The sequence below is a fragment of the Stenella coeruleoalba genome, assembly GCF_951394435.1.
Source record: "Stenella coeruleoalba genome assembly, chromosome: 14".
Classification (NCBI taxonomy): Eukaryota; Metazoa; Chordata; class Mammalia; order Artiodactyla; family Delphinidae; genus Stenella; species Stenella coeruleoalba.
This window is the reverse complement of record NC_137160.1, coordinates 23,982,105-23,994,184: the sequence shown is the minus strand read 5'-3', so window position 1 is coordinate 23,994,184 and position 12,080 is coordinate 23,982,105. Positions and strand designations below refer to the sequence as shown.

At 52.2% G+C, this 12,080-nt stretch overlaps 1 protein-coding gene across 2 annotated transcripts in view; it reads right to left on the bottom strand.

Moving 5' to 3' along the window:
* The window catches only part of MYO5B (myosin VB), a 384,462-nt gene that overhangs the window by 26,911 nt on the left and 345,471 nt on the right, over positions 1 to 12,080 (bottom strand). For both annotated transcript variants that reach the window (XM_079943248.1, XM_079943249.1), the window contains exons 26-29: positions 11,832 to 11,972; positions 8,114 to 8,179; positions 4,679 to 4,918; positions 3,495 to 3,595 (exon numbers count right to left, since the gene is read on the bottom strand). In XM_079943248.1, coding sequence (XP_079799374.1) covers positions 3,495 to 3,595; positions 4,679 to 4,918; positions 8,114 to 8,179; positions 11,832 to 11,972 — 548 coding nt within the window. The remainder of the gene's footprint in view (positions 1 to 3,494; positions 3,596 to 4,678; positions 4,919 to 8,113; positions 8,180 to 11,831; positions 11,973 to 12,080) is intronic.

Here is a 12,080-nt window from a genome sequence, read left to right as displayed (position 1 = left end):
GCCCAGCAGAAGGACCTGCCGCCGCATGGACAGACACAGGCAGAGTTCCAGCCAGCTCGGTGTCCCATTTCTACAAAGACCGCTTTGTGCTCCATGGATGTTCTCATTTCTTTACTTCCCACCCAGACTTTCTACCCAACTGCCCAAGAGATTCGGATTCTCTGAGAAGTGGGAGGCAGCAACCCCAATACCAGGAGCAAGAGGAATGTTGAGACCACAGGCCTGGCCACAGAGGAGGGAGCTGTTCATGGATAAATATGGTTATGCCATGGAATTACAGGAGACAGAAGTTGTGCTGATGGCTCAGGACCAACAGAATTTGGGGGAAGATAAGGGAATGATCACCCCCTAGGAGAAAGCTGAGAGCTCCTAGGAGCAGCTGAGCTGGGTCTGTGAGAGAAGCTGAGCAGAGTCTAGCTGCCTCTCCTTCGCCCTGCCCAGCAGGACAGCCTGCAGCAGCTGGGGCTCAAGGCCAAAGGAACCGTAAACTCCAAGCCACCCTAAGGCGGCTGCACGTACCCCTTCCTGGTGAGACCAGGTCTCCATCCTCCTGCGCAGGCCCGTCAGGGGGTGAGTAATAACCCCAGGGTCAGCTGCCCAAGCCCAGGTGGCAACAGCAAACCTGCTCTCTGTGCACAGGGCCTCACGTAGTTTCCCAGCACCTGCTGGGTGGGGAGGGCCTGCAAGGAGGTTTCTTGTGACCTGAGAAAAGGTCCAAGAATGCACACTAAGTCTTGCTCTGGAGTTCCACAGACTTGGGAAGGCTTGGGTGGAACGGGCCAGCAGCGAAAGGAACATGTTCCTGGAGCCAGACCTGAGCCCCGGCAACACCCCTGCCCCCATGCAGCTCTGTGACCTGGGCGCATGCCCCGAGGCGAGGCCAGCCCGAGAGCAGCAGGAACCTCTGTCTCCCAGCCCACCTGCCCGTCTCTCCCGGGAAGACCCTGATGCACTTGGTTCCAGACAGCCCTGAGAAGACAGGCTCTCCAAACACCCAGCCTGTCTGCTGCAGCCCAGCTCTGGGGCACGGACCAGCCTCTCTTTACCCTAGTTCTGCGTTGCTGGCTTCTCTTAGTTCCCCAGATGTGAAAACGAGAGAGTGTTTGGAAGCAGAAGTGCTCTACGTATTCCTGTGGCTACTCTCAGAGCAGGCCCTCAACACTGGCTTCTCGCTCCAAATTTGAAAACAAAAGACACAGTTGCAAAGATCAAAAAAGAACTCTATAAACTATGAAAGTTAGCAAGTGAAAAAGTTCCGAACTTGGAAACCAGTACTCTTAGAGGGGCTGTGATTGGGTGGGGTGTGTGTCTGTACTCCTTCCAGAAATCGAAGCAAAATTCAGTGTATACGTTTTTCTAGGGAGACCACAGATTCTCCAATCACCCCAACTCCAAAATCATCCCTGCATAATACAATTTACATTTCACCCAGAACACTCTCCACTACAGGAAAAGCAACTCTGTCTTCAAAGCACTTTTGCAGGGAACAGCCCTTGTTGGAAAGGACACCCTCGCTGTCTGGGCTCCAGGAATCACATCCTAATCCTCCTGCCCTGCCAGCCTGCCCACTGCTGTCCTTCCTTGCTGCTGCGATTCAAGGAATTGGAAGAGACAAACCCACCAATGTCATTTCCAGGTGCGGGGCAACTGGGGCACTGGTTCTTCTGGCTTCCCTTCCCCGAGGCAGAGGCTCCTTTCTATACTTAACTTGGTTTCACAGGCTCTTAATTCCCTATTGTACCCTGGGTTTGCTGGGAACTGAATTATTTTAAGACATAAGAAAAGCTATTTTTATTTTATCACCATCATCATTATTGCTGCAAAGGAAGACAAATCCAGTGTATTAAGCATCCCCTGGGAAACCTATACTTAGGTCTGGAGGCCTAACAACCATCTGGATGAACAAAAAGGGGGCTGATAACAGCGACGGTCCATGAAGATCAGAAAGCTAAGCACACGCGCTTGTCAGGACCAAGCTCCCAGTTTCCCCAGTTTCCTTCTTCCTCTTAAAAAATTTTAAAATATCACCTGTGTTCCTTTTCTTATTCACCTCATTTCTTATCTTCACCCAAGGTGATTTAAAATGACTACATCTTGACTCAGTTTTGGCATTCAGAGATTCACCTTCATTTCCTTCTTTCCCTCCTCTTGAAAGAAACTGAATGTCCTCCTGGGAAATTCAGGCCTCGGGGCCTGCTAAAATACCCTCACCTCCCGATCACCTACACAGCGGGCTGGGGGCAGCCCAGCCTGGGAGTCTGGCCTTCGGATTCTACCTGGACTCAGTTACAGGCCCGTCGTGGGCCTGAGTAGCTCGGTTTTCTCATCCGCAGAAAGAGGGGCCAGATGAGAAGATCTGGGAATCAAAGCCCTGGGAAGTCCTCACGTCGTTCGGTGACGCTCCTGCAAACAGGTTCATGCTGCACTCCCAGTGCCCCCTACTGATGACTTTCTGGGTGCACTTGCTGCTTTTAGCAATTTTAAACAAATGCTTGATGATGGATCAACATTCAGGAAGAGAGACAGGTAGCCAGGGAAAAGGCCAGCTCCGGTTTTACAAGTGCCCACAGAGGCACAGGTAGTAAGAGGGGCTGTAACGACACTGATGTTTACTGCGTGCTTATCATGGGCAGGCACTGCTCTGAGGGCTTTGCACGGACTAACTCGCCTAACCTCAGTCACCCTATGTGGTAGGCTGCGATGACCGTCCCCAGTTCACAGGGGAGGAAACCAAGCACTGAGCGGTTTGAAGTGTCCCTAAATAGCTGGTAAGCGAATGGAACCCCAGCGCGCACTCTCAAGTGCTCGGCTGCACTACCTCGGGGGCCCTGCTCTGTCCTGTGTCTCGGGGCCCTGATGCCTCCCTCAGTCACTCTCTTTTGCCTTAACCCTGCGTAGCTCCCCCTTGAGGGGAGACCAGAAGTGGGAAAGTTCTGGAATTTAGTCCAGGCTGAAGTCCAGGGAAATCTCCTTTTAGCCAATATGGTAGTGGTCACATTCTCCCATCCAATCTCTGCAGTGCCTGGCTTGGGTTCCATGTCTTAAATGCCAGGGCCAGTGTCGCGTGCGTCCACCAGCTGGGCTGAGTAAAGCTGGTAGACGGGGCACACAGCTGGAGCAGCCCCTCCGACACTACTCAGATGGGCTCACTTGGCACCTGCTTCCGTTTCAACGAGAAAAGTCGCTCCCAGCCAGTCCTTCCCTCTCGTCCTGCCAAACCTCCCAGGGAAGCTCCCTTCCCTGGTGCTTTTCAGAGGATCTGGGTTCGGGATGTTCCAGGGGTGCTCGCTGGAGTCCCGCTGATGCTAACAGCAGGCTTCCTTAGCGCACGGGACTCACCAAGTCCGCTCCTCCTCATTTATCTCCTATAAAAACCAACACCCTGATCCTGAGCGCGAGGTCAGTGCCTGAGAAATGGCCCTCACATACCAGGCTGGGCAGGGCTCCTTCCCCGTCGCCCGCTCCAGGCACAGTGACTGCAAGGTGGGGCTTACCTGTTCGTCTGGCAGACCCCGTGATAGGCCTCGATAGCGTCTTCCTGATCCACGTGCTTTTCACTGTTAGGCCAACTTGTCCTGGCATTGATGTTTGGCTCCTAGAACACCCCAGATTAAAAAATAAATAACTCTGATTATACAAACAATTGTCAGGAAATGACTATACACAGAGGGAGAAAAACGAGCCTTTGGGAAAAGACAAAGGCAGCAGAAGGCTTCAGATAACAGAGGTTAATCCCTGGCAGGAACGTGACTTTTAAAAATCACACTGGGGGCTTCCCTGGTGGCGCAGGGGTTGGGAGTCCGCCTGCCGATGCAGGGGACACGGGTTCGTGCCCCGGTCCGGGAAGATCCCACATGCCACGGAGCGGCTGGGCCTGTGAGCCATGGCCGCTAAGCCTGCGCGTCCAGAGCCTGTGCTCCGCAACGGGAGAGGCCACAGCAGTGAGAGGCCCGCGTACCACACACACACACACACACAAAAGTCACATTGGGAGAGTCAGGGAGAATCACAGTCACAGTCAGAGGCCTGGCTATGAAAGGCAGAGAGGGTGGAGGGGAGGCTGGGGGAGGGAGAGGCAAGGATGGTGTCCCTGGAGGAGAAAGCTCCCCGAAGGCGGAGGAGATGACTGAAATCTGTCTTAGTTTGGAATCCTGCACACTCAGCGCTGCCCACCTGCCCCAGCTCCCCCGCCCCCTGGGCCCACGCCCAGAGCAGCCCAGGTGGCCTCCGGCCCCTCCCGCCCGCTCCTCAATCTGTGCAGGAGGGGGAAACATTAGGAACAAACGCTCAGTTGCACTTGTCATCCTGGGAGAGCTGAGAGAGAAGGAAGGCTTTCTTTACCTGGGAAACAAAGTAAATAGCAAGGGGCAAGACCTGAGGTGAAAAAACCAGGCCACGGGGGCTGCTCAGGCCGTGGCCCAGGTTTACTCTAATTCTGAGCCTCGTTCCTTTTGAGCATGTTCCTACTGAGTAACTTCAGAAGATCCTAGAAACTTCCAGCAGCCTCCTGTGAAAAGGCATGCTGGGAGGACAGCTGGTACCTTGCTCTACTTTCAGAGGAGACTCTAAAAGACTCTGCTCTTTTAGGTTGAAGGCCCTCCTGTGTAAAGAAACGTAAGAAAAACACCTCTCCCCCTAGCGTGGCCCCAGTGCCCCGCCCGCGGCCCCCTCTCCTCACCGAGCCCTTGCCAGCCAGGCGGCGCTGGTCGGCGCTCACGATCTGGGTCCTCAGGATGAGCACCTCCTCCTTGCGCACCTCCAGCTCCTCGTGGGCCAGCTTGAGCTGGTTCAGCAGGAGGCAGTAGCTGTCAGGGGTGCCGTGGGCGGCGCTGTGCTCTGAGGCTTGGTCGGCCACGGCTTTCCTCAGCTCGTTCAGCTCATTCTTCAGCTTCTTGTTCTCCGACTCCAGCTCCTGCCTCTGGAAGGCAGCCCGGCAACATACTCATCACTCCCTGGAGACCGGGCAGCGTCCCCGGGGGGCCTCCTCCTCCACCTGCCTGAACCACCTGCCCCGTCCACTTGGGAAGCTAAGAGCAACCTTCCCGTGTTAACGACGGGACACACAGTATACGTTCTGACTATGTCAGCAAGTGGTCAAAGCTGGGGCCTGGACTTGAACCCAGACCCCCAAGTTATCGGTGCCAAGGATCTGACATGATGCCTGTATGGTCGCAATCCATAGTGATTCAGTGGGGTTCGTATTTCTAGGTGTATTTGGCTATGAAACCCTTCTTTGTGGAAGTGCTGGGTTAACAATTTTAAACATGTTGTTAACACAGGACTTCCTGGAACCCTAATATGTTAATGTACCTTTTGACTTTCCAAGAGAGAACATAAAATGCCTGATATCCTAAACTTATTTGTCTAGAGAGGCCTCCTTGCCGTTTTCTTCTAAGGAGCATCACATGGACTAGTGTTTTGGAGAACAGACCAAGAACATTGTTTTGGTCATACGGAAAGCCGTCAATTGCAAGTGCTAGCAGAGAAAACACTGCCTGTAGACAGAGTCAAAAATACCATTGAAACTCAGTTTTGGAATGTATTTAAAATTTTCTAGGTAAAATATTTAACTGTGTGTTTGAGATGAAATCAGATAATTTAAAGTCTGATAATTACACATAAATTGCTGGTAAGGCTCTGGAATACATGGGATTCAAAATTTCCCACAGAAAACCAAGAACATGGATAACTGGGCACTGGTTACACGTTCATCACAGAGCCACAGGATCGCAAAGCTAGGAGGTCATTGGGTAGAACCCTTTTACTTAATGAACAAGGAAGCTGAGGATGGAGCAGAGAAGGCTCACAGTGAGTTTACAGGCTGGTCCAGGGTCCTTCCCACTACCGCACCACACACGTGGTCATTTCTGGGAGATTTGGGACCAGGCATGGAGACAAGTGATTCTGCAGAAATGAGAAGGGCCCTGGGGTGTGGTGATTACTGGTGTGTCTAGTTATTAAGTTCAGGAGTTAAGCCTCCCCTCAGAGCCTGGGTGATTTTCCTTCTGCTAGCAGTGTGCACTCCCAGGACAAGCCAGCACTGCCTGATGAAGGTGCACTGGCTTGGAGGCAGGAGCCCTGGGTCCTCACTCTGGCTCGACATACAACTTTGTACCCCTGGGACCTTTGCTTTCTCAGGTGTGGTTCAAGGGACTGAGACCAGATGGTGGATGAAGTTTCCTCTGGCTCTGACCAGAGTTGAGTGGGCATCAGAATCCCCAGAGGGTGTGTTAAAACCCAGATTGCTGGACCCACCACAGAGCTGCTGATTCAGCAGGTCTGGGCTGAAGCCCAAGAATCTGCATTTCTAGCATGATCCCAGTGATACCGCTGGCCCCAGGGCCCCTCTTAAGAGAACCACTGGGATAGACCATTTTATCATCTTTAAAATGAGGGGTGAGACTGATGTCCCGATAGCCTAACAAGATCCCGTGTTCCTTTCCTTCCTCTGGGGCTAAGCCTCCCTCAGGAAAGGAAGCTGAAGGATGGTGTACAGAAAGCCCTGTAACAGGCATTTATCCCAGCAAGAGACTCCCCTGCCCCTGGGAAGGTGTTAAACCTTTTAAATATCACATGAGAAAGTAAGTCTAATCAATAATTCAAAAGAGAAAAACCTACCTAGCACCCTCTTCTTATACCATTAGTGTGGCCCTAGTTGTTCAAAAAGCTGTGGGAATGACTCAGGGCTGTTCTGAGCAATATGGCTGTTATCAGAGTTATCTGCAGTCCTGTAAGTGGGACCAGGCTTGAGTGGCCCTGGCAGACTGGATAAATTCCCAACTCCCAAGTCTCTGGGAAAGAGGACAGGGGAGGGGGAATGCCCCATCTAACGCCCCTTTTCTGTACCTCCCACCCACCCCCGCCCACACGCCGCATCGCTGCAGTAAATGCAGGCCCGCCTGTCCTCAGACCCGAGCCCTTCCACCCTCCACCTGGCCGCCTCCTGCTGGACACGCTGGGAGAGCCCTCGGCCTTACATATCTCCATCCTGGTCTGGATTGTTTTTCAAAGTGAGTCCACTCCACTGGCACATTTTACTCTAACTGAAGCTGTATCAGGCAGGTAAGATACATGTGACATAATAATAAATATATATTTGGTCTCTGGCTCTGGTTCCTGGAAGAGCTTCTTAAACTCTCGTAACCTCCTAGTGTTAGAGGTGAGAGGAACATCTTCTATTGTATTTGGTCTTAGCCCCTGGTTCCTGGCACAGAGCTCCTAAACCCTTGGAATTTCCTGAGTGATGAGGTGAGGGAAGTGTCTTCTGTTATTCATCGTAAGCCCCTTTCAACCACGCTGGAGTTTATGCTGAGGTAACTCTCGGAGGATGGGGGCTTCCAGAGGACCCAAGCCTGGGGTTAGAGCTCTGCAGCCTTCAGCCCACCCGTCGACCTTAGGAAAGGGGAGGAGGAGGGCAGGAGATGGAGTTAAACACCAACGGCCAATGATTTAACCCCATCATGCCTGCGTTAACGGAACCTCCACAAAACCTCTCAGACAGGGCTTGGGAGCTTCCAGTTGATGCACACGTGGAGGTGTCTGGAGAGGGCTGGACACTCCGAGTCCCCTCCCACACGCGTCACACCCCTTCCATCTGGCCTTTCCTGAGTTGTACCCTTCACAGTAAACCAGTAATAGTAAGTAAAATGCTTTCCTGAGTTCTGTGAACCGTCGTAACAAATTATCAAACGTGAGGAGGGGGCATGGGAACTCATGATTGTAGCAGAGTCCTGGGGACCCACCGATGTGACTGGCATCTGAAGAGGGGGCAGTCCTGTGGGGCTGAGCCCCTAACCAGCAGGGTCTGTGTTAACCCTCGGAAGTTTGTGCCACAGTTGAATTTAATTGTAGGACTCCTAGTTGGTGTCCACAGAGAACTGGAGAATTGCTTGATGTGGAAAACTCATACATTTTGTCTCAGGGGTGTTTGAAGTAAATACAAATTTTCCTTCACTTCAAAGATGAAGAAACTCAAGTGCGGGAAGGGGAAACTGTGGGCTTACGGCTCCACTTATGCGTAGACGGAAGCTCAGGACTGGACTTGCCGTTGCCCAGCACCATCATCCGTCCTCCGTAGGGTGAGTTAAGGAAGCTTGTCTTCCAAGAATCTTACCTTCAGACTATTGTAGGCTAGATCTGCATCCTGGTCCACATCTAAGTCACTGCTTGGCCGTTCCGCCTGCATGGATGAAGAGGCAAGGAGGTGAGCACGGGCTGCAAGGCAGCTGTTCCACAGGACGATTTCCCACCACGGTCAGGACGAGCTTGTTTTGCCCTTGCTTGTGGCCGGCACTCCCATCCTCTGTATGTCGGCCTCCTTCCTGCCAAGATGCAGCTCACTACCTCAGGCCACCACAGAGCTCCCTCCCGCCTGCCCACATCCCCTACGTAACTTTATTCACACGATCTTCACAAGCACCTACAGGTTGAACACAAATAACACTGTGTTATGGGTTGAGCCATGTCCCCAAAAAGATACACCGAAGTCCTAAGCCCTGGTACCTGTGAACGTCACCCAGTTTGGAAATAGGGCCTCTGCAGCTATAATCAAGTCAAGATGAGGGCATTAGGATGGTCCCTTGTCTGATGTGACTGGTGTCCTTATAGGAAGGGGAGAAGGCCCCCCCCCCCCCCACCACATGAACTGAAGATGGAGGCAGAGCTTGGAGTCACGCAGCTGCAGGTCGAGGAATGCCAAGGGCCGCCAGCAGCCCAGACACTCAAAGAGAGGCATGGAGCAGATCCTCCCCAAAAGCCTTTAGGAGAACATGGCCCTGTTGACACCTTAACTGTTGGCTCCTGGTCTCCAGAACTATGAGAGAATAAAGTTATGTTGTTTTAAGCCAACTAGTTCGTGGTACTTTGTTTCAGTAGTCCTAGGAAACCAGCACCGTTAGACTTGTGTGCTTATTAGGAAGGTTAACATATAATAATGATGTACTTATTATGAGGTTTAAGAGCCCCTCTTCGGTTTTCTTTGGGTGGCTGGGGGGAAGTGTGTGTGTGCACATGTGTACTGTTTTCCCAACTAAGTCACTCTAGGCGCCTTGTGGAGAAGCCTGCTTCCCCTGTGTGGCTCCACAACAGGCAGTGTGACAGCGGGCCCGCCACGGAGCACCATGACTGCTGTCTGGCTTCACAGCTCCACAGCGGGCGGGTGTGGACAGCAACAACGGGAGCACCAGCCCGTTAGGACTCAGCCGAGCCGATGACCCCTCTCACTGTTCGGCAGCTACTGGACTTGACCTTGACCTGTCCAATGAGAAAGGGTAGAAACACCTTCACAAATGGTTCACCGCTAGGTGTGATTTCAAGTAGTGAGTGATAGCCCCTGAATAAGATGGGTTTCTGGAGCTAAAACCTGACAGTGCTTAATTAGGTATCCACAGTGCTAGCAACCTGAAGTCCAGCTGTGGCTGGATTAGGTGGGTCCCAGGCTTGGAGACTGGGGCTGGATCTGAGCAGCCCTTTCCAGGTCAAGGCCTGCGACACTGGCTGCACTGTTTCCAGTCTGCAACCTGGGAAAGCGACGCTCCAGGCTACCAGTCTCTGCGTCGTCTCCCACTATCCCCAGTGGTAGGGGACGTGACTGCTCAGGGCCAGCTCGTGACCCACCGGCCTGGGAGAGGCCTGCACCTGTGTTCTCCGTAGCATGGGCTTGCCGCACGACCACAGATTATTGTTAAGTGCATTCGGTTCTTGGAAAATGGAGATCATCTATCCAAATCTGAGGAGCTGTACTAGGGTGGACCAGCAGTTATGTTTCTAAGTGGACAGCCCACTGGAATCCCCCTGATAGCCATGGTGACTTTGCCAGGCCCGGGAAAAGGGAGCCAGCTGGATGGGAAGTCAAACACATGGATGGGCTGTCCCAGAGGCCCCACCTCATGGCAGGCTTGGTGCCCCCCTCACTGACAGGCTCCCTACGGACCTCCCTGTCATCCCTCATCCAGAGTCTGGCCTCTCTCTATAGCCAAGACCTGGGCCATATCACTCCAGACCAAAGACCTAGGTGGCTCAGAGTTTCTCTTGGGACCCAGGGCAGATCCAAGAACAGGATCTCTGAAAGCTCAGTTCCAGGGTTTCTGCAGAGGGATTCCATACTCTGCCTTTCTTACCAAACTCTGGCAGGAACAACGTCATTCTTCCTAAACAGAGATCTTCAATGCACGTTACAGGGCTGTGAGCCAAGCCTGCGGTTCTAACTTTTGCTCAGTGATTATTTTTTAGTGAAAGATATACCCCTTTTTATCTGGTTTCGAGACAAGCAGAAGTCCTAAAGCCAAGATTCCAAAATTATTTGGCATTTCTGCAGCAGGGAGCCTGGCGAGTGAGCCTTCAGGGACAGCTGGGCGGCCAGGAACTTTCACGTCAGGCATTGTCTGACGTCTGTGCAGCTTTTCATCTATTTGATTTGTGCTTGCCTGTCAGGGCAGATTCTCTTCTAATTGAATGAGTCATTTATAAACCTAATCCTTTCACCCTCCATTCTGAATCTAATCCACCTGAAAGATTTAAATCCATCAGCAAGATTTACCTCCCCACTTACTGCTCAGGAAAAACCCCAAGAATTTACCAGTAATACCGATCAACATCTGTATCACATTTGATTGGAAAGGGAAGTCGGGTGTTACAAAAGGAGAAAGTGTGTAGGGGTGGGGTGGGGGTAGGGCTGAGGATGCAGGGAGGGGGTCGAACCCTGCAAGGGGCAACTCAAGCCTGAGGACAGACCCAAGGCCTTTCACAAACCCACAGTGAGGTCAGTTAATGATGTGATCCATGTCTGAAACGGCCTCATATCCCATTAGAAGCGGTCCTCATAGCAAGTGGAGGACCACTCGCTCTCTATTCCTACAGCACCAACCTGTTTGTACTCAACCTGGCATTTATTTGAGCGCTACCAATGTGATTTTTTATTCTTCACCCGTGTTATGTCTGGTCCTCCTGACCTAGATTACACATTCCTCGAATTTGTAATCTAGTCAATGGGGGGATTTCTCTTCTGTTTGTATCTCCCTCATTTAATAAACACTTTGAACACCTACTGTGAGTCCGGCACCAGCACAGTGCTGAGCGCAGCACAGGTGCCCAACGGGTCCTTGGGATGGAGTGATACATCTGGGGACACTAAGGTTTCAAAAAATATCTTTTCAAGACCCAAGATGCTGATGATAATTTAGATTGAGGCGAGGCTGTAGTCCTGCGTGACTGCAAACTTGGTCTGCCCCTGACCCAATGGGACTAAACTCAAGTCCACACCAGATTCCAGGTACAAACAGGCATCGATTTTCTCTAAGATTTGACTTTCGCCTATATACTCGACCCTTGGATCACATGGGTTTGAACTGCACAGGTCCACTTATTCGTGCATTTTTTTCAATAGTAAACACTACAGCACTACACAATCTGTGATTGGTTGAATCCTCAGATGCAGAACCAGGGCCGACTATACGTCACAGGTGAGCTTTCAACTGTGCAGAGGGTTGGGCGTCCCTAGCGCGAGTTGTTCGAAGGTCAACTGTGTTTATACTCTAATTACGCCCTGGTTCTCTTTGCAAGTGGGTGACAATGACACAGGCTCCCTGCTGGCCTCACCACTGGAAATTCTTTACCCTGAAGGTACTGGGGAAGCTGACTCCTGTCCGACTGGCATGGTGTGGGCACTTGCAGAGAAGATTCAATACGCCATCAAGACAAGATGACGCTCTTCCCTGAAACCCAGCCCCAGCACGACCTCTCGTGGTCACACCTGACCCTGTGAGCCCTGGCAGGAGTGAGCTGGGTCATTCTGACGCCAGCACCCCCTGCGGGCTCGCAGCTCCTTCACGCACCGGGATTTTCTTGCTGTCCTGCTGTTCTTTCTTCTCCAGTTGCACCTGCAGTTTCTTCCTCTCCTGCTCAAGCTCTCGCACCCTCTTCTGCAGCTTCAGGAAGACTGTCAGGTCCATGGCCGCCTTCTCCAGGCCAATTTCCTTCCGAGGAAGACAGGGAGCAGGAAGAAGAGGTTTTAACAGCACTGATGCCTTAGGAGCGCACGGCACCCCCCCGGTCAGCTGTCTCCGTCGGCCGTCTGTCCTCCC